Source organism: Denticeps clupeoides, chromosome 2, assembly GCF_900700375.1.
Source record: "Denticeps clupeoides chromosome 2, fDenClu1.1, whole genome shotgun sequence".
Taxonomy (NCBI): Eukaryota; Metazoa; Chordata; class Actinopteri; order Clupeiformes; family Denticipitidae; genus Denticeps; species Denticeps clupeoides.
Genome location: NC_041708.1, coordinates 27,908,301 through 27,930,176, shown reverse-complemented (window position 1 = coordinate 27,930,176; position 21,876 = coordinate 27,908,301). Strand labels below are relative to the sequence as shown.

Sequence of the window (21,876 nt, the reverse complement as noted above, 5' to 3'; positions counted from 1 at the left end):
TGGATATTTTGGTTTTGCAAACATGGTCGCTGCCAGGCCGGTGTAATTTCATGTCCCCAATGTGTGGCCAACGAAGCCTGCTTGGAGGCTAGACTGCATGAAAGGCAGACATCAGCCAGATAAACCAAAGACTGTCGACATTCTGGAAGGCCAGAGCATTTACGGGAAGAAGAAAATAAGGGGAGGATACAGGTCATGCAGCTTATGAAGAAACCCTTTAACCTTTCAAACCTCGGAGTGAAAACTCACAAATGACAAAAAATCATTAAGTAATAAATGTGGGAGGCTGAATGAAGGACGTCAGTGGTGCAGCTGCGATCGCTCCCGGTGTGTTGTAGCCTGTAACTAGTCGTGTGGTAATAGCTCTCTGTGGGACTTAATAGGCGCCTGTGGTGTAAAGTCCAAAGCGGACGTGCCGTGTGAATGATTTATGGCCCACGCGGCACCACTGTGGAGCCCCAGGTCAGCCTTTTTAACCTACAGGTTCTCTGCGGGGGACCTGAGAACACTGTCACCACACCACACTGCCCAAATCGCACCGATCTGGCTGAATTATTCGTAACGCAAGGAAGTATTTCCTGATTTTTTAACACTTTGAAAAAACCTGATTGTATTGCGCAACTTGGCAGAAAAAAGGGGTCCGTGTAAACCACACAGGAAGCCTTAATACGGTAAGTATGTCCGTGCATGCGCGTAGGTCCAGGTACATCCGTCAGAGCAATAGCAGACACCCACAAGGGCAGTCTTGCTATGACTGACAGCGCTCCGTCTGAGAGGCGAGATTGGGAGTCATCAATCACCCAGAGCTGCAGGACAGAGCGGGCGATACAGTGGTGATCTTGAGGAATGGAAATCAAGGAGTCCCATTTCTGGCGTCCGCAGTGGAAAATTCCTCAAAATAAAAAGCGCCTGTTGTCTTGGGGGGGATACAGGATATTCTGTTTGGCACAATTGCAAACAAGCAGAGAGATGCATGGAGAAATTACTAAATTTGTGTAGTAAAAGTTAACAGTTAATAGACCTGTAATAGTGTTCTTTTTCATCAAAGGGAATTTTTTTTTCATGATGCTATGGCTGGCAAAAACACTGCACACTACAAACTCTCGTCTGTATGTCTGTAGTTGTTGGGCCGAGAAAGGGATTGTTCAATAACGTGAGCTCAAAGGACTAATGTGATTGTCATCGTGATTTACATTTTATATGCATAAAACAATCTTTAATGATTGCACATTTAATCCTCAGGCTACGTAGCATGTGTGAGAACAGACTCATTATTTTAAGCTCTGTTTTGCTCTTTGTGAGCGAAATAATTACACACCAATAAAAAAGGAGAGTTAGGATGGTTAGTTAGGCCATAAATAGAGAAAACGGATAAATAGGGTTGTTTGTCGTGGTTGTTTTAATTCGGGAAGGCCTGGTTGGACACAATGTCACAATTACTTACGTTTCACAATCAGCTCGGCGTAACTGGAGACGCCCACGCCCTTATCTGATTGGACGATGCAGCGATACCGGCCAGAGTCTCCCTTGGTGGTGTTCTCTACAACAAACGTAGCCGTGTACTTCTTCGAGTTCCCCGGCTTGGTCTCCTTCATGGGAGCCTGTCGGCCGCCAATTCCCTGGAATGAAGCGCGGGGGGGAGAATTTGAGAAATGTTAGTGATTAAATAAACCACTTCAGCTCGTGACTGCCCAGATAAACTAAAAGTCAAAACTGACCGGTGTTAGAAAAACGTCCTCTTAGTGCCAAGTCAATCCAAAACGAAGAACACAATGCTGTTGGGTCCTGAGCATTTTTGCCCTGGTGTTTACACATTCCAGCGGACAGTTTATCAGTGAACGAAGCGGCGAGCTCACAGACGCCTTCGCTTCCCCCGGGAAAAATATGGCACGCGCAGAGGGCCGGCTGAAACAATTCAGCAGTGTTGTAAACCGTGAGGGACAGCGCAGACGAAACAGAATCAGTCCGCGTCTCCCCACTGGCGTCGCAGTGAAGGAACGTTGAGGGACATTTAACACCGGAACGGGCGGCAGACACACATCACACACACCTGCACAGCAGGCAGATGGGGGACGTTTGCTCGTCAGGAAGAGTTCTTCATTACCGTCACAACGGGGACTTCACTTCATAGTTTGTGTTTCATCTCTGCCACTAATGAGGACGCTGCGTCTGAAACCGCTGGCCCGGGCGCGGCCCCTCCAGATACACACGCTGATACACACCAGGAGTATTTCCCTACATGATTCATTCGGATACTTTTTAATCAACTTTTTATGTCTGCAGAGTAATTTTTTTTTATTGACCTTTGTGTCTTTTCCAGCCCTTTTTGTGTAAATTAGCTAGGTACAAGACCGTATTACAACGTTAGCAGAAAAGAGGTTAATCATGCATGCTTTCTTCACTGTGTGTGTACATACCTGCAGCCAGAGGTTGTAGCTGGCATGGTCTTTGGGTTGGCCATCGATAGCACACTGGAAGGTGGCTGTTTGTTTGGCATTGACCTCCACACCTTTGATGTGCCTGAAGTGCGGTGTGCTCACTGAAATGAAAAAAAAATATATATATATTTCATGTAAAATGTGTACTGGTATACGCAATACATTTTCAATTGCTTCTGTCGCAGTTTGCATCTCCTTCTTCAGCGACATCCCATCCGAAAATGTCAATTATTTTAAAATCCTACGGAACCAAATCACATTTATATTCCATTGTCACATAACCTCTGTCTGATCTTTTGAGCCACAACGGTGAAATCCGAAGATTCAATCACAAAATGGATCTGTGCACTTTCACTCTTCCTTCCCTCGCCAGGAGAGTCACATGGTACGGCTTTCAATTAAGATATTACAGTCAAGGGTCAAAAGGTGAGCCAACGTGCTCTTGAAAAACACTCAACTCCAGCTTCAGCAGTTCAAGGTCAGTTGGGACCTTGGGGGATCGGGTCAACCGGTGGACAGTGAGGCAGCAGGCATCACGCAAACTTCGTTGCATAGAGCTTTGGGGTGTGTATTGGCAAGGGCCTCAGTAATTCTGTAAGTACCCAGCTGTACAGCGCCATCTACAGGAGCGGAGGTTGTAGTCACACACTAATTCTCATCTCTGCTGACCTCACAATACAAAAATATCGATTTTTGATGTCCCTGTATCAATGAAATAGCACCACATAAAATATCGCTGTAAACGTTGCTGTATCAATATTTTATAACAGCTCTAATGGAGATCCTTCGTTATTTTGATCGCCGAACCCACAACAAAAGCAGCGTTGAAATCTGGGTCAGTTGTAATTTATAATGGAAGGTGGGATCAAAACTTGGGATGAAAGTCCATGCTAATCAAATTATGAAAAGTAGTTTTTAATTAGTTCCCCGGTTTCATGCTGGAGAGGAGCTGTCGTGACCTTGATTCTGATATCTGAGACTTGAGCACGCCAAGCCCAGGAACGTGGTGTTAGGCAATTAAAAAAAACTCCTCTGAAGAAACCTCCTCACCCCCATTATTTTAACTTCAGCCATGGTCCTTTGATGCTCACTGTGCTACCTCATAATCAGAAAGTAGACAAGAACGCCACTCCAGAGCTGAGGGATAAATCCGAAGAGATGTGGGCGCTGAATGCCAGATTTCATACGCAGCCGTAGCATCGATCACAACTATGTTTTGTAGTTTTGTGCGTAATTAAACTTTTCGGATATAAAAACTCCAGCACGAATAACAACCAGACAATATGCAAGATGACCCAAACAAGGCAAAACATAAATGGTCTAATTTCGTGTAACATGATCAAAAATGATGATTAATGATTGCTTCATTTCATGTAGTACAGTTTTTCTTTTGTTCTCTTTTGGAGGGAGCATGATTCGGGAGAGATCTGGCTGTGGGAGCTCGGAGAAGGCGAGGTAAGCGTGTTTGCCCGTTACCATGCAGGGGGACCCTGAGCATCTGTTGTGGCATGCTGCCTAACATCTCTGCTCAGCATGCTCCCTCCGCTCACCTGAACAACACACACACACACACACACACACACATTCTTACATACACACAGAAGACAAATAGGGGGGAGCAGATGGAGCATGATAATCAAGAAGGATTAAAATTAGTAAAGGAACATGCCAAGCATGGTAGAATGTCAGGGGGGTGATGTTCTAAATTCATAAGGCAAATGGCCAGTAATTCTTTTCTTTTTGTGTGAAGTCCACCTTTAGCTGCCTGTCAAGATGACATTAAGTTTATCCAGTCTAAAGGAACCGTCAAATGAGGCACTGCACCCTGAATATCAGTTCTTCATATCCACAAAGATGTGTTCATCTCGATGGCGTTCTAAATGTTTTTTTTAGGACAGGATACAACCCTCATACACAAAGCTCACAGCTGTGTATAAGCTGTGTTGAGCATTTGATACTCCAGTGTAAGTTTAAAGTTTAAAGTGAAGTGATTGTCACATGTGATACACAGCAGCACAGCACACAGTGCACACAGTGAAATTTGTCCTCTGCATTTAACCCATCACCCTGAGTGAGCAGTGGGCAGCCATGACCGGCGCCCGGGGAGCAGTGTGTGGGGACGGTGCTTTGCTCAGTGGCACCTCAGTGGTACCTTGGCGGATCGGGATTCGAACCGGCAACCTTCTGATTACAGGGCCGCTTCCTTAACCGCTAGGCCACCACTGCCCCCGCTAGGCCACCACTGCCCCCGCTAGGCCACCACTGCTGATCCACTGTTGATCAATTAACATGTTACATTGTTGCGGTAAAGAGAGCAGTTCTAGAGTCAAGATTCCTGATGGAAATGATGTGAACATGACAGGCACGTTACTGGAGTAACATTGTTCTGCATTTCACGTTCAAATCTGAAGAAATCTATGCCATGATTAACAACTTTGTAAATTCTTTGGTGCCCAGTGAGCAGGGAATCTCTTAGAAATCTGGACGATTGCTGGAGGTCCCAGCACAGACTTACGAAAGCGGAGAAATCTTTTTTTTTTCCAGCTTTGTCATTATATGTGTCCTGGTTTCCATAAACGCCACCTAACGCATTACTGTAAACGCACTGTGGGGCGGAGATACAGTACACCGGCACCTCTGCACGGGTTGCGGGACGGCTGCGGTGGGAAGATACTGTGGTATCACCCTTACGAGGTGTACGGCGCGGGAATGAGGGATGGCCGAGGTGACAGCTGGTGACAGTGACCTCGCACGGTAGAACTTACTGCACTGGTGTCCCTGCAGCGTGATGTCCTTGATGGCCAGTAGGCCGCGCTGTCCTGTGGTCACCGCCTCAAAGATGAGCTGCAGTGAGCAAGAAGAGAGAGAGAGAAAAAAAAAAGCAGTGAGGGCATTAGGGGGGACAGGACAAAAATAAAAACTCCAACACAATGGCTGACACATCTCTTACATAAACAGAAGAGAAGGTTTCCAGCGTTTGACCCGACTTATAAAAAACACCCCCGTTCCTGAACGTGGTGGTAAATCTGACAGCTGGTTGACCTTAAGTGGACCTCTGCATGTATAAGTATGTGTGTGGGGGGGGATGCATTTTCAGTATAATAGCCCTATTATACAGCAATTCAGCAGTATTCATAATTGCAGCATTTTAAATATAGATCTTTGGCGGGTGGTCATTTTAAAATCCTGGGTTTGGGTCAACTCGCCCCCTTAAACTGGAGAGCTCCCTGCAAATCAATACTGTCAGCGATCGCCATTGTCCTATAATGAGCCTCTGCCATGATGCATGATCCTGTTGGAAAATGACAAATTTTGTGATGTGGCTTTTGCTGCATTTTTTTTAAATTTTCCAAAAAAAAAGTCCCAGAATTCATCCAATAGACAGTGTTTGCTCTGTTACTGTAAAAGGAACAAATTCCCGAAGGCATGGTTTCCATGTGGGTAAATATGTGTGCTATTATTAGAGTGAATGTCTCTCCTATCATTCCGTATGAAATGAATTCACGGAGCCCACTTCCTGGTTTCTGTTAACCTTTGAATACTGTATGGCAGGGCTGGGTTCTCATGTAGAAAACACGCTTGGAATGAAAATGGTTCGATATTTGTTACCCTCTGCATGAAAACAAAGACACACTTTGCCTCCCTGCTGGCACCTGTGTTGGAACAGCCGCCTTTCTCCCTCTCGGTTCACACAGTCCCACCTCCAAGCCCCTTAAGGGGGGAGGCAGCATTCCGCAGCCTTATCGCGCAGGAAACAACTGGTTAAATGTGGTTCCCTGCGAGCTGGGCTTTCTGGCGGCCTGCCACTGAACATGGTTTACATCAGGCCCGGGCCGCGAGCGGGAAGCGAGGAGGCGGCGCCCCTCTTTTCCTGAGACGTCCCTTCCCCCTCCCCCGACTCTCCTCTTTCTCTAACTTCGCTTCCTTGCTCTTTCCTCTCAGATGCAAGCAGCAAGGCGAGAAGGACGGACAAGCAGGTCAGGAGGCTGTGGTTACGCCAGAAATGACTATGGTGCTGCGGTACGACCGCGTAGACGGTCATGCTTCGTAAAGACAACAACAAAGGTGCAGATAACATCAGAGAGGAGGTCTGAACAAGACATCAAGCGATTACACTCCCATCCACGCCTTGTTGGTCTCACACAATAAACTTTGGTTGTACATCTGCAGAAGCTCCTCCTTTCATCAGCTGTTTTAAACACAATTTGCTGATTAATGTCTATTATTGGGACATTAAGCATTATAATTAATTGAATGCTTTATGAAAGTATATTAGAGCTGCTGACCAATCCAATATCAAAACTGATCAGAAGTGATTGTCACATAACAAAAGCCAGACCATCAGAATGAGTCGATATTTCTGACTCAAGTCAACATTTACACTCTCTTCTTATACAGTACAGGCCAAAGGTTTGGACACACCTTTTCATTCAATGTGTTTTCTTTATTTTCATGACCATTTACATTGGTAGATTCTCACTGAAGGCATCAAAACTATGAATGAACACATGTGGAGTTTTGTACTTCACAGAAAAAGGTGAAATAACTGAAAACATGTTTTATATTCTAGTTTCTTCAAAATCACCACCCTTTGCTCTGATTACTGCTTTGCACACTCTTGGCATTCTCTCCATGAGCTTCAAGAGGTCGTCACCTGAAATGCTTTTCCAACAGTCTTGAAGGAGTTCCCAGAGGTGTTTAGCACTTGTTGGCCCCTTTATTTTCACTCTGTAGTCCAGCTCACCCCAAACCATCTCGATTGGGTTCAGGTCCGGTGACTGTGGGGTCCAGGTCTCCACTTTTTGTTAAGTACATAACTCCACATGTGTTCATTCATAGTTTTGATGCCTTCAGTGAGAATCTACCAACGTAAATGGTCATGAAAATAAAGAAAAAACATTGAATAAGAAGGTGTGTCCAAACCTTTGGCCTGTACTGTATGATGCAGCCAGGATCAGGAGTTTAAGAGCAAGATGAAATCAGGACTTTCAATATAAAGAAAATACACGCTAAAACCAAGTAAAGTTTAGGAGGTAAGAGTCTGACAAGGAACAGAAAAAGTGAAAGTGATACAACGAAATGTGTCCTCTGCATTTATCCCATCACCCTTGGTGAGCAGTGGGCAGCCATGACAGGCGCCCGGGGAGCAGTGTGTGGGGACGATGTTTTGCTCATTGGCACCTCATTGGAACCTTGGCAGATTGGGATTCGAACCGGCAACCTTCTGAGAACAGGTCCGCTTCCCTAACCGCTAGTCCACCACTGCCCCTCGAAGAAAGCACTTTGGAAAATTTGTTTCACGGTGGGGTCTGTCCAACAAGGCCACACAACCAATTTGTTTAATCCTTTAAAATAATAATTAAAAAATAAATATTTGATCAAGTGATTCAGTCATCAATCGCACTCTGTATTGCCACTCGATGGAGTCACATTGCATAACATCAGGGATTGTGACTGTGCAGCCGTGAGTCAGCAGGGATCGGTGCAGGGCAAAAAGGAGAAGACGCAAATGTACGACTAACAGCGATAAAAACATTAACAACCGGACCCGAACATGACACAGCAGGATACACTTACACACATGAACACGGATACACACAATCAGGTCATCAGACAAACACAAAACTCTGGTCCAGAACACGGATCCGGAGCACCCAAGAAAGTCAGGTTTATGACAATTATCCACTTTGACTAATAACTTTTTCAGCTAGTTACATTTAAACTAAAAAAAAAGTAATAAATGTTGGATATTTTTTGAATGTATGTCATTGTGATTTCAGTTTAGGCCAAAATAATCATGATCATTTTTTTTGCCCAAAAATAACACAGCCTTGGATTGTAACATCTCTCTGTTCGACATGGTTAATGAACCTGTGCCATTGAGGAAGGTTTGCATGGTTTCTGGACAAACAGCACATGGCCTTTCCATGCACAGTGTCACAAATGCCTGTGTCATCCCGAATGCCTGCACAAAGCTGTCTGAATCTCCAAGGAGGAACTGAGCGCACCTCTCCCAGTGCAGACGGGAACAATGACTAATTAGGACAAGATAATATTGTCCTGTAGCCCAAACGGAACACCTTTATTGGCCCACTCAAATGGCTCTTAATTGATTTTCTGCGCCCTCGTGTTTCTTTTGAGAAACTATTGCAAGTGGCCTGGCTGATAATTACAGCTTTATTAGGGCCCAATTCGAAGGAAATGAAAAGCAAAAAACCTTTGCGATGTTTTAAATTTCTCAATGTGCTCAAGCCTGATTAAATTCGGGTGTTAATGGTTTTCGCTGCGCAAAAACATAAGCCCCCGGCCGCCCTCACCACCCATTCCTGTCTTTCTGTCTGTTTTATAGTTTTCATTAATTGAAGACTCAATCCACCCAATTAGTTGTTGCGGGACATTAGTGTGACCTGGGTAGCAGGGTGAGAGGCTTCATTTCCTGTACATGACCTGATGTAATGCACACAGCGCTGCAGTGTCGTTGCCAGATTGTGTGTTTATGTGCGTGTAAAAATCACACCCATGAGATGCATATAAAAGTTGCTTACGAGGTAAGTTTGGGCAGAGCCTTGGATGACAAAAATACTTCCAGACAGTGCTCCTGCAAAACTGGAATTTCAGTATCGATACCAGTGCTGATTGATATCGAAATCGACACAACATTTTAGCATTGATTAATAACTGGAAATCGAGTTTTTTGACAACATAAGTAGAGATGGTCCTCAAGTAAGGATTTCATTGTTCTTGGTACATTGAACATATGACTTGATTTGAACATGCAGGGATTTCAAAATGTGCGATGCTAAATGAGCCCACTTTTGTCAGTGTGGGTTTACCGTATGTCGTGATGGCACCCTGTTCAATTTATAGACATCTTGCCACTGTGTTCCCAACTGTGTTGCAGTTTCCCCGTTTCTGCAGATCATGGTAATCTAGGGCCCGATTGAAAGTTTTCATTTCATAGCAAGAGATTTACATTCATTGTTACTGCATATTCCTAAGAGTCGTGTGGTTCTGTATGAGGTCTCCTCCCACCCCTGACCTGTTCATTAGGCACTGATCATGCATTGCTGCTCTCACCTCAAGCAATCATAATAGCAATCATGCTACTATAAAGAGAAGCGTGACAGGACGAGCATACAGGGATGGACCAAATGTCAGGAGGATCACAGTGCATCGGGCCATAAAAATGACATCTAAATTGCAATGTGCCATCAATTAAAAGTATTTTTTTCTTCCAACTTAACTGGCAATGCAATTAGAGGTGCCTACAGACTTTCATTACAATATCAAAGAACGATGAAGAGAATAAGTACGACAGAGAAAGAGAAGCTGACGAGAGACCACCCCATAATTACAAAATATGAGACAAAGTAATTCCTGAATACCAGGTGGTTTCATTTTGACAAACACTTAAGATACTGTGCAATTACACAAACCTATAATTACTTCTCCATTGCTAATTAGGTATAGCTCAGGAAGATTACGGTTTCCATTGTTAATCTCGGCGAGTATTAAGAAGTCACAACAGCATTCTTCACCAATTATTCTCATTGCCGCTTGCCACAGGAAGAGGTGGCGCAGGAGGGGAGGAGCCCTCATGCGCTCCCGCCGACAGATGGTGGTTATTTCTCAGGGGAGGGCGGAGAAGCAGCTATCATTCTTTAGCGCCGGCGTTCTCTGGAGGGGACACAGCGTGTGACAAGTGTGCCTAACCATCAGATTTGCTGGTTAGTGGGAACAGAGGGCTGTTAAGCCAGGGGTCACCTGCAGACCCCGGCGAAACGTCGATTTCACCACGCTCCAGCTAGCATAAACTACATCCAAGGATGCTACGTTTACCTCCATGCTTTCTTCCTCCCGTTTATTCTATCCAACAGCCTCAGGAGCTTACATTTACAATTTCTAATAAAGTGGCCATGGAGTATGAGAAATTCCATGAATTCATGAAGCCTGAAAAGAGACAATTCCAGCAAAGACAATGCCACAGGCCAGAATGCTTCCACCAACCACATGATTTTTGATGATCTGTCAAACTTCCCTGTCCATGTTGCTTTTGTGTTCAAGCAAATCTCTTAGCAGTAGCCATGAAAGGCTTTTTTTTTTAGCATAAAAGCACTTCTTCCACTTTTCAACCAGTTATAATACACAAAAGGCCCATGCTGGACGTGGTCTTTTCAAGGCCGCTCTTATACGGTCGCAGAGAACTGAACTCTCAAATTATTCCTGTTGTCCCGGGGGGGTCATTTTAATGAGCGGTAATTGGGACTTTTTTCCCACTCAATTAACACGGAGCCCCTCAAGGATCAAGAGGCAAATGAACTCTTCTGCGTGCGAACGTGAACGAGAGCCCAGTTTCAAAAGAAGCCCAGTTTCTTACCTTTTAACTGTACAAAAAATATAAAGCCTATATTTAAAGAATTAAATAGACACAGAGTGAATAATATAAATTAGATGTGTGTCAGAAGAGTGAAGTCAAGGGCCTTTTAATGGATAAATCAATGTACACAATGTAACTGGGAACCAGAGCAGAGCCACTTTCAGTTGTTGCAATCAACCATATTATATAAACGTTAGTTATTTTACTATTGCTCTAATGCTATATATTGCTAATTATTGGTTATTTTTCTATTACAATAATGATTTTTTTTTGTTATTACAATAAATAATGGGTGTTGAAATTTAAATTTCAAATGACAATTAGTGTGGGAATAATTCATTTTTATCAAGTTGTGATGAATTTATAATTATTTACAACACCCCAAAAATGCAGAAAAATATATTATTGATGTTGTGATGTCATACCATGACATATCACATGGTTGGTATTTGACTGTTTTTTTTATGGCTTTTATTCTGTTCATGTTCCATACCAATCTGAATAGACATTATGAAATGTATGTGTATATCATGAAATGGATTCATACCTGGTAGTAGTTGGGCCAGAACGTACTGACCGCCAACTCCACCTGTCGCCAATTGTGTGCCGTTGTCCCAGTGGAGTTCCACACGGGCATACCCAGAGGACTGTTGTTCTCCTTGACGTACATGTTCAGCTGACCTGGTGAGGACCCCTCCCTGCTGGCTATGTAGTAGTGGAATATCAGGCAGTGGGTGTCATTCTCCTTCAGCTGGGGAACCAACAGTTGGGCCTTCAGTCCAGGGGACTTTCCAGATGTGTTCACCATCATGAAAGCCGACGCTGTAAAAGATGTACAGTAAAACAATAAATCCATCAATCAAAGTTCTGATTACACAATTACTACACCACTGTTGAAGTTAGAAACTGTGCTAAACAGTGCTAATAAACATGGTGTCGACCTGTATTATCAGCACCATGAAATAATTTTCAAATTTACCATAACAAATGTTACCATAACAAAAATTGTGCTAATCTGATTGATCAATATAGCTGATACTAATGTTCATTCAGCAAATTAATACAACATGGGATACAATACACTGTCCTGTGGTCACTCATGGAATTTTCACATGCTGACTTTCAACCAGCCCTTCAAGGTGGCACAAGATAAAGCCATTCAATTACCGCGAGAGTGAAGAAACAGTCACCAATGATTCACCAAGCGAGTTACATGCGGCTTAACTGCAGTCACCTTTGCAGTTTGTTATACACCCAGACCCCAGTAAGAAGCTGAAGGCTCATACATATGGAGCAAGAAGAATGCTGTATAACCTGGAGAGTGATTCGTTACTCTTGTAGCTGGGTGCTGGAGATAACCTGGCCAGCTGTTTTTCTCCAGGAAACAGAAACTCACTCTCCGACAGCGACAAACTAGACGTTTCGCTAAAAGACCAAGGTCATGCGTGTCGCACACTTTTACTGACTGACTCTTCTTTCTTGTTCCTGTCTGCAAATGCATGTTCAAGGACGCTAAAAACAAATTTCAATTCAAATGCAGAGACTGACAAAGTAAGAAATGCCTTTTTGTCACCCCAAAAGTACATTAATCATCAAACTTTTCGAAACTAATTCTGGCTTTATTTCACACAAGGCTTCAGATTTCTAATGTCTAAATCAAAGTCAACTTTATTGTCATCTCACCAAGTACACAGAGAGACGAGTTTGCGAAGCTTTGGAGATACACAAAAAGACATGCAAATGGAAATAAAACACAACACAAAACATGACAAAGGACATTGTGCACCGACCCATAAGGTCGAGACAAGTAGCAGCAATATGATAATATATCAGTGTATATTTAGTATATGTATTGTATATAGTATATGATATACTATGACAGTAATGATTGTAGTAGTGGTGATATGACATGTGATTTGAATGCATGATTATAATTATAATAATATTACAATATTAAAGTGAAATATTTCAGTTAAAAGCACGGAGAGCAGTACTGTTGTACTAATGTTGTTTCTAATGTGCAGTTTGCAAAAAAAAAAAGTTCTGCAGATGATTTCAAGTGGTTGAGGTGACCTGGATGATCCTGGGGGCAACATATCGAGGAGCCGGTCAAGCTGTTCCACACCCTGGCAGATCTGGCTCTGATGCTGCAGTACCTTCTTCTGGAGAGCAGGAGTGTGAAAAGTCCATGTGAGGGGTGTGAAGGGTCCTGCACAATGCACGATGAACCATTTAATGATGAGTGGGCTGTGGGCATGATGTGATTTTCTGAAGTCCATAATGATCTCCTTTATCTTATCAACATTCAGAGACAGATTGTTCTTGTGGCACCATACAGACAGCCACTCCGCCTCCTCTCTGTACGCCGACTCATCACCCCTGCTTATCAGTCCCAGCACAGTCGTATCATCTGCAAATTTCACGATGTGGTTGCTGGTGTGTGTGACTGTGCAGCCGTGAGTCAGCAGGGTGAAGAGCAGGGGACTAAGCACGCATCCCTGTGGTGCTCCTGTGCTCAGTCTGGTGATGGAAGAGGTGTAGCCACCCATCCAATCTGCCTGGGGCAGAACTGTCTTGTGAGGAGGTCCAGGAGTAAAGTTGCAGAGAGTGGTGTTCAGGCCAAGCCCAGTCAGTTTCACAACCAGGATGAATAACATCCTGACATATGAGTTTTTCTTGTCAAGGAGAGGCGGAGGGCAGAGGATATGGCGTGCTCAGTTGACCTGTTGGGCCGTTATGCAAAGTGGATCCAGAGAGATGGGGAGGTTCTTCTTAATGTGTGGCATGACTAACCTTTCGAAGCACTTCATGATGATTTTGTGAGTACAACAGGTCGGCAGTCATTATGGCATGTCACTACACAATTCTTCAGCACTGGTATGATGGTGGTGGGCTTACATACCGGGACAAGTGACTGGCTCAGAGACATGTTAGAGGTTAAGATGGGTTTTAACTCTAAAAAGAGTGTGGGATTGAGGCATTTTAGCATCTACTGTTTGGAAAAGAGAAGAAAGGAAGTCTGTGATGGTAAAGTTAATGAATGACATCAAGCTGGCATTAATGCCACCTTTCTCTTCCTGGGTAGAATCCTGGATATTGACTTATGGGACAAAATGTTGACACAGCTCGAGAAGGATCGCCATCTCCACACTTCTTTTCTCATTTTTTTTCTTTTATTTTGTTAAGTGCAGAGAATGAGCAGCCTCGACTGGCATGTGTTTGTATTGTACTGTGTCTATAAAACGAGACCCGAGGCGCGTGTTCTGGCTTGTGCTGGCACACATTATGTGTACAGTCTGGTATTCTGGAGATAAAAAATCCCTAATCCTTTAAGGCACCAATTCTGTTTCATTCAGAATACCTGCAATGGAAAGTGAAAAAACCTTATCAATGGTATATTTCAACCAGAGAGTCGTTTCATTGTTATTTAACATGCAATAATGTAATGTCTAAACTGGCAGAATGCGAGTTTGAAGAAGACCAACAATGCACACGTTGTGTCAGGTAGAGAAGTCAGAGACAAGGCTGTGTGTAAATGCCGGGAGCTTCAAAATAAACACGGGGCAATGTTTCAACTTGCACCCTGCACAAACCCTTGCCCGTGTAATCTACCCAAACTTGTGGGTGCCATACAAGTTGCTTCGGGTGTACAGCACATAGCATAAAACTGCTTTTGTTCCAACTGCTCAGTGCCTACTCCGGATAAGAGCTCTGTTTCCCTTTTTCTGTATTTATATAACAGGCCCAAATTCAAAGAGCATGGACGCCATTGTGACCTTAACCACACTGACCCTGAAAAGAATAAAGAGGTGCAGAACGAAGCAAGGGAGAAGTGCATCATGCTCCAGTCTCAAGTCCCAGCTCTTAAGACCCAAAAGATCTGCAGCCCGCACCATGGCAACTTGAAGTGCATCGCAAGGATTCAGGAACACATGGGACCAACCTCTCAATCCACTTATGCCTCAGCGCCGACATTCATAACCGGGCTGGAAGTACTGCTGCACGACGGTGCAGATCAATAAAGCCATAACCGTCTCAAGACTGGCTGGGGACAAATCAAATATGAACCGTCACAAAAGGCTCTTGACCCAAACAGGTAGAGAGGCCTTATTGTAGGTCTCTCAGTCTGTCTATTGCAGCTTCATAAAAACTCTATAATCACTAAGAAAAAGAAAAACTCCTCAAGGATCTGCTTTGTACTATCATCTCTACAAGAACATGAAAAAAAAAATATGATTATTGTGAAAGACATAGAGTGAGTGATAATGTTGCATAATATTTTATATTTAGTATATACCAAATAGGTGGTTACATATGGATACCATTAGCCATAAATTATTATTTTGATAGTTGACTTTAGATTTTATGGTCAAAATGAGTTGATTAACCAGATCATGCGTAAATTGGACGTAAAATGTACAACCATCATTAGCTTACAGCTTGAAGTGTTTGAGGTATGTGATGACTAAAAATAAAGACAATATGATAGATTCCCACTAAACATTAGACATATTATGGACATCCAGATCATGTCTATATTGCGTCCATCAGTCCAAGACAAATTCTGGACTTTTACACGATGTGCAAACTAGGACTGTTGAATGTAATCATATAATCAATGCATCGCAATGCAGACATGGACGATATAGCATTGGACGCTGCATGGTGTGGCACCTGGCGGCCTCATTCACTTTTTGTTTTACCGTAGTGCGCGGTGACATTTTCCACTCAACCAATAGAATCCAAGCAGGCGAGTCTTCTTTCTGCAACTTCAAAACACACACACGATGCGGGAATGGAGGAAAAGTTCATCTTTCTGAGTGTCTTATTAAACTTTTAATAAAGTTTGCAGCTTGTAGCAACAAATAATTCTTTAACTGTAATATAAAGTGTAACATTCCTGTAAGTGATCAAAACTGTTGTTTACAAGTTCTACAATTTAGAGTAAGTTTACAATCCACATAGTATTTGGACTCATTTATTTACTGCAATATTATTGTAGCTAAGTATGTGCTGAAAACAAAAATCTGAAACACTTTGGAATCCAAATTAACAAAGAAATTAACAAAGAGATTAAAAAACAATAAGTAAATAACAAAAAAACTCAACTACTACATTTTGACGATTTTCTTTAATTAATGCATTTGCTTGTCAGAAAATGGTATCATATCTGTGTTATAACTGCCTGCTCTCCAATCGTCCCGGACTTGCTTGTGGTATAATTACATTGAAAAATAGCCTAATGTTCTCCATCACCATCCACCCTGCTGACAAATTAATAAAACAATGGACAACCTCAACTGATAAGTCCGGTCTTGTCCAGCCATTATTATCATTGTTATTATTTTACCTCTAAATCGTGATTAAACTGTGAAGCGATGTGTTAAATTCACCCCCAGTTCTCCTCATTTCCTAGGAAACTCCATTGCCAATCCACATTAGCCTGCAGCCCAGCAGAGCTCAGTAATTTGATCATTTCTAAACATAATTACCCCCTCCCATATGTACCCTTTACCCGTCTGTATAGGCTGAAGTACATAAAGGCCGTATAATGATCTTCTGTGAATCTTCTGTTAAATGACAGGGAAACCAGGGGTTGGACAGACATTCTTTCCTGACCAAAACCAAAAATACGAGACAGGTTCCCATGGCCACCAGTCTGTTGGATTCAGCTATTCTGACTATTTTGGCCTGATGAAAGCACCATGGCACAGAATATGGTTTAAGTCCAGAATAAAAAACAATGTCCAGCATTGGGATGGTCAATTAAATTTTTACCATCATCTGGCAAAGATGAACAACATGTATTTCTTATATAGCCCAAAATCACATACAGGATGTCTCAATGGGCTTTGACAGGCCCTACAGTTCACACCCTTCTGCACACAAGGAAAAACTCCACAAAAAAACTCTATGAGAGAAAAAAAGAAAGGAAGAATCCTTGGGAAGGAGTGGTACAGAGAGGGACCCCCTTCCAGGGTAGAGTGGGCCTGCAAAAGGTGTCAGTGCAGGGTTTGTAGTTTGTAGTCTGTAGGAAGGTAGTTTAATGTAGTTTAAAAAACATTTTTAAATTCTTCACAGGAATGAAACAATATTTTGCTTCTTATAATTCCAGATATTTCACACAATTATTAACTCCGAGTATAACTGGCACCATTTTGAAATTGGCTCATGTGTGGAGCATGTTCGCAAGCGCAGGGTCAAATTTATTTAGCAAACAAGCCACACGCTCAGTGAAAATAGTGTACAGATGATTGCTACATTTTGTTCAGAAAAGGCACTGTGAGAAACACAAGTACGCTTGATTGGTAGTTAGAGGCACAATTTAGAAGGATGCACAAGATATAGGCTATGTGGTGCTATAGGACTTATTTGCACAGATCTGAGCACCATTAAAAATAACAATATGACTGAACACACTGTGCATGTCGTTTCTTTGCTGTGAGACTTGCTCTTCCGCTACAAAAGCTTTGTTTGCTGAAATTGTCAGAACTTTACCGGGTGCGAAAGTTACTTCGTTGGCCATGTGATATCCCCCAATCAGTTACCTACTGTTTGAAACAGAGGTATGGAGTCTAAATGTTTCCCTGGGTGAAAAGAAGAAAGGACAGCACCATTTTGGTAGCACTTTTCGATTTCTGCCTTCTCGTGTATAAATAACCATGCAAACATGGAAAGAATGCCATCCAAAGATTCGCTTTCGTCCATTTCATGTAACTCTTTATCTCCAGCTTTTCTTTGATATTTGTTTTCCTTTGGTAGCTGTCAAATTCCCTGAGAAAAGAAAAATGAGAAAAGGGATGGCAACACACAATTTGCCTTTCATAGGCAGAAGAAGAATATGGAGAGTTAAGGCCCAAGGTCAAACCTCCAGGATCACAGGAGAACTTGCTGCATAATCATTATTTATTCAGCTCGTGTCTACCTGACTTTTTCCATGAATTTCACTTATTCCATCTCATACTTTTTTCCTGCCTCCTTATTTCCCCTGCAGCTACAGCTATTACATATTGTGGAGACTGAATGCCTTCTGGCCAAGGTTTGCATACAATTCGTGCTACAAACCTCATCCCAATCAGCAGGAAACAAGCAAACAACACTCTGTGCTCACGGGTTCACTTCCAAACAGTTTTCTTCGCCTCCATAATGTACATAAATTGCTGTGGGATTCAGAACCTTTGAAAGGTACTTTACCTTCATAACACAGTTCAATTAGTGGCTTATCTCAAAAAGGCCAATTTCAAAAGTGCAGCATTTTGTATGCATAATTTAGCAGATATTTTATTAAGTTGTGGGACAAAAAAAAATCCGCAGACATTAAGTTCAAGCACTGTGAGTGCCAGAGACTCTGAGCATGCATAAGAGCATTTTGTTCTTCTTCGTGCTTATTTTAATATGGCTTTTTATTTCTCTGCATTGTGTCCTAGCTGCACATCAGCTTTAGGAAACCCTTTCCAAAACCCTTGCCTGTCTGGCTAATATCTTACGTGACCTACAAAAATACAGCGTTGTGTTATATGAAGCCAAATTACATCATATTTACATGATAATTATGGCAATTATCAGACATATACATCATGTAACTCTGCACCTGTAGAAGGAGCACAGATCTCCTTTTTTGAGTGTTGCAATGCTTCATTATCATATCCAGATGACTTAATTATGGTTTAATTCTGCAGGCACAACAGGCACAACCACATCTGAAGAAAAGATTTAATTATTCAAAATCCAATATCCACTGCCTATAATATAATAATATCCCTGTGCTATAATATAATCAAATACATGGTCAAAAAGGCCAATCTTACTCCCAACAAATACAATCTACACCCTTTTCTGACTCTCAGAATGTGCATAGATGCAAAAAAAAAAATGTGGCCTTCCATAAAAAGGCAATTATGGCGACATTCTGAATAATGGGCTTGGCATCGCGAGCGTATTACACACCTGGCATGTGCCACTTCTGTACCTCATTATACTAACAAAACCATTTTCCCCCTCAACCTTGAAATACAGCGAGCAATCTGTTGGTGATTTGTCTGCTACAAGTATTCTGTCACACAACCCCGGTTCTCTTATACGGATCATTTGTTCCATGTGTACACTGGATGACACGGCGGCATCTACCCTTGGTGCTTTGAGGCTGGCGCCATAAGGCGCACCTTTGCTGTCAGTGAGGTATTGGGGAGGGGAGGGGAGGGGCATCAGACTTAAGGTAAAGGAGGGACGTCCAATTGCAAGGTGAGGGGCGATGTGTGGTAACAGCATGCCTCTGTCCTCGCTGCACTGGGTACAATCAGCGAACAGCAAACATGTCGACATCTGCATCCGCATGTCAACAATCCCTTTTTTTTTAAGTTTTGTCAAAAAAACAGGCAAATGTTATGACAGAGACAGAACCTCTGCATTTTTGGACAGAATGGGACGCCTTGCATATTTTGTAATGAAATGATGAATTTTCCATCTCCAATAACATTATGGGCACTATTTTCAAATTGGCATTTCTTCAACAGCACAGCGACCGCATGTGGTGCACCACAGAATTTACAGAAATAGTCAAACTTTACTGTCTGCTGAACGTGAAACACTGCAGCACAGCACACAAGGTGCACACAATGAAATGTGTACTCTGCTTTTAAACATCACCCTTAGTGAGCAGTGGGCAGCCATGAGAGGTGCCCGGGGAGCAGTGTGTGGGGACGGTGATTTGCTCAGTGGCAGTGGGGTTCGAACCGGCAACCTTCCGATTATGGGTCCATTTAGGCATATATAAAAAAATGATATCTATTATTCTTTACTTTAAGCTTTAAATAGAACCTCTCAGCTGTTATCTGTCTCTTGAGGAACAAAAACGAACCCTTTTTGCTGGTGCGTAATTATTGCTGTCAGCCAGAACACAATTTTCAATGACATTTTTGCAAATGTGAGGAGCGCAGTGATTGACAGCTCTCACACACACTCCTTCCAGTTTTCTGGATGATTTAAACACACACTAACTATCATTGATTGTCACACTTCTTGTTTTATCTGTTTATGTAAATCCTAAGGTTAACGTGATGTAAAAATATTGCCCTAAGTTTGTATAAATGAACAGGGAAGAGATGAAGGGCCGGTTTTCAATGACGCAACCCTGGGACTATCTCTCTCAATTGCAATATACCGTACAAATGTTGTGTATTATACAAAGTAATATGTCTGTATCTGTGTAGGAGGACAACATTTCACCACATAGCCATTTACCATACCCCTGAAGAGGTACTTTCATTCCGCTTTCATTTGAGACCAACGCTGTGCAGACGGCAGCAAATTTAGTGACCCTTGACCTTTCTCCATTCAAAATTCAAACAAATAAATATTGCTGGAAGCAAATGACTGTTCCTATATGTATTTAGTTATCGAAACAACAAGTATCCGAGCAGCAAGTAATCTCCTACACCTCGGCTTTTAGCGCCGCATTATAATGGGATTGTTTTAGTGACATCTACAATTCGGTGAGCGCTAAATAAATAAATAACAACCCATTTTCTCCTCGATGATGTACCATTCAAGACCAATTAAGATGAGGTGGCTTTGAAAGCAACTGGAGGGCTTACGCAGGAATTTCCATAAAGGGCGCCGAGTTGCGATGAAACAATCCACTCGGTAAATGGCTTGCCTTTTACCTCGGCTGTGGGAGAAAATGCCGAGTGCCATTTCCAGCTCCTATTATTGTGTCAGGTATCGACCTTGGTGACAGGTTTTGAGCTTATGTGACCGTCCTTAGTCAATGAATTAAAATACAGATTGGACCCGTGCACTTTAAATCATTAAATAAAAAAATATGCTGAACACGGACGTTCCATATCACACAGGGGTGGTTCATGAAAAAATATAACGAAGAGTGCTGAAAGTTAGATTCATATAGAGTTAGATTCATATAGAATCGGCAGTTAATGGAAGATGCTGCTTCAATACACTTTTCAAACCTTACTCCCACTTGAATATTTCCTGAATTAAAAGGTCAGAGGTGAAGTAAAGGAGAGACAGCGATGATCAGCCCAGTCACATCATTTTTCTTTTTTTTTTTTTGGTGATCTTGTAATACCATGTAAACTCCTCCCCATGAGCCGGTGGGATTGCTAATGAGATTTCTTCCGCACAGGAGGAGACGCCGGCTTCGACTCGACACACGGATCGATGCCTCTTCATGAGAAACAGGAGATTAGGAGGCGCACATCTCAATCACGAACCCCCCCACCAGCCCTACCCAGTAACGGGGTGTAAAGTTGTGCTATGCTGATGAAGTGACTCATCTCGAGAACAGCGGAGAGGAGGGCGCAGCTGCAAACCGCCTCTTTCAGAGCACGGGGGCTCCGTTCCGATTGGACGCAACGCAGCCGAAGAAAAGCGGCCTTGTTTTCCTCAGCTCTGGCTTAACCACTGGAAATAGGCGTCCCTCTGTTCCGGGATAAGGAGGCATTGGCTCTGAATCGAATTAAACTAGCAGTCAAACACTACTACTCACTTCAGGTGTCACATCAGGGCTGCATGCACATCATGTTACGCACCCCCCAAAAAATGAAATCTGCATCAAAATCTGTCATTGATCTGATGTGCTGCTTCAGATCAATAACATCTCTGTTTGCAGTTTGGCAGCTGCTGTGATAGGAGATGCGGGACGACGGTGCGTTCGCCGCTCTCTTCCCGTGGGCTTTCAGATGAACATGTTTGTTTAGAATTAGTAGGGTGTCCTCGTCTTCATTCGCCAGCGCTCCAATAAACGACCTGGGCCAAACCTCCCAGGAGCTGCCACCGCCTGGTGCTCTTGTGACGGCGCCGTGCCGCCCGGTCGTATCGATTAACCTTCACATGCAAAGTACTTTGTAAACTGAAGTTGAGCTTATTGGAAATGGGATCTGTGTAAGACCTGCTGATGAATTGTCGGCATGAATGGGGCAGGTCCAGGTGGAAACAGGGGTGGGGATGCTCTCTGTTTGCCTACAGGCAGCACAGGGTAATTACTGAGACTGTGAGACTTGTTTTGCAAGATGCCATGGTCTAAACAGCATGAGCAAGATGGGC

At 42.9% G+C, this 21,876-nt stretch overlaps 1 protein-coding gene across 21 annotated transcripts in view; it reads right to left on the bottom strand.

Annotated features, from left to right (window-relative positions):
• Positions 1–21,876, bottom strand: part of LOC114769221 (receptor-type tyrosine-protein phosphatase mu-like) — a 165,783-nt gene that overhangs the window by 93,300 nt on the left and 50,607 nt on the right. For all 21 annotated transcript variants that reach the window (XM_028962049.1, XM_028962066.1, XM_028962075.1 and 18 more), the window contains exons 3-6: positions 11,363–11,637; positions 5,204–5,282; positions 2,418–2,539; positions 1,445–1,619 (exon numbers count right to left, since the gene is read on the bottom strand). In XM_028962049.1, the coding sequence (XP_028817882.1) occupies positions 1,445–1,619; positions 2,418–2,539; positions 5,204–5,282; positions 11,363–11,637 (651 nt within the window). The remainder of the gene's footprint in view (positions 1–1,444; positions 1,620–2,417; positions 2,540–5,203; positions 5,283–11,362; positions 11,638–21,876) is intronic.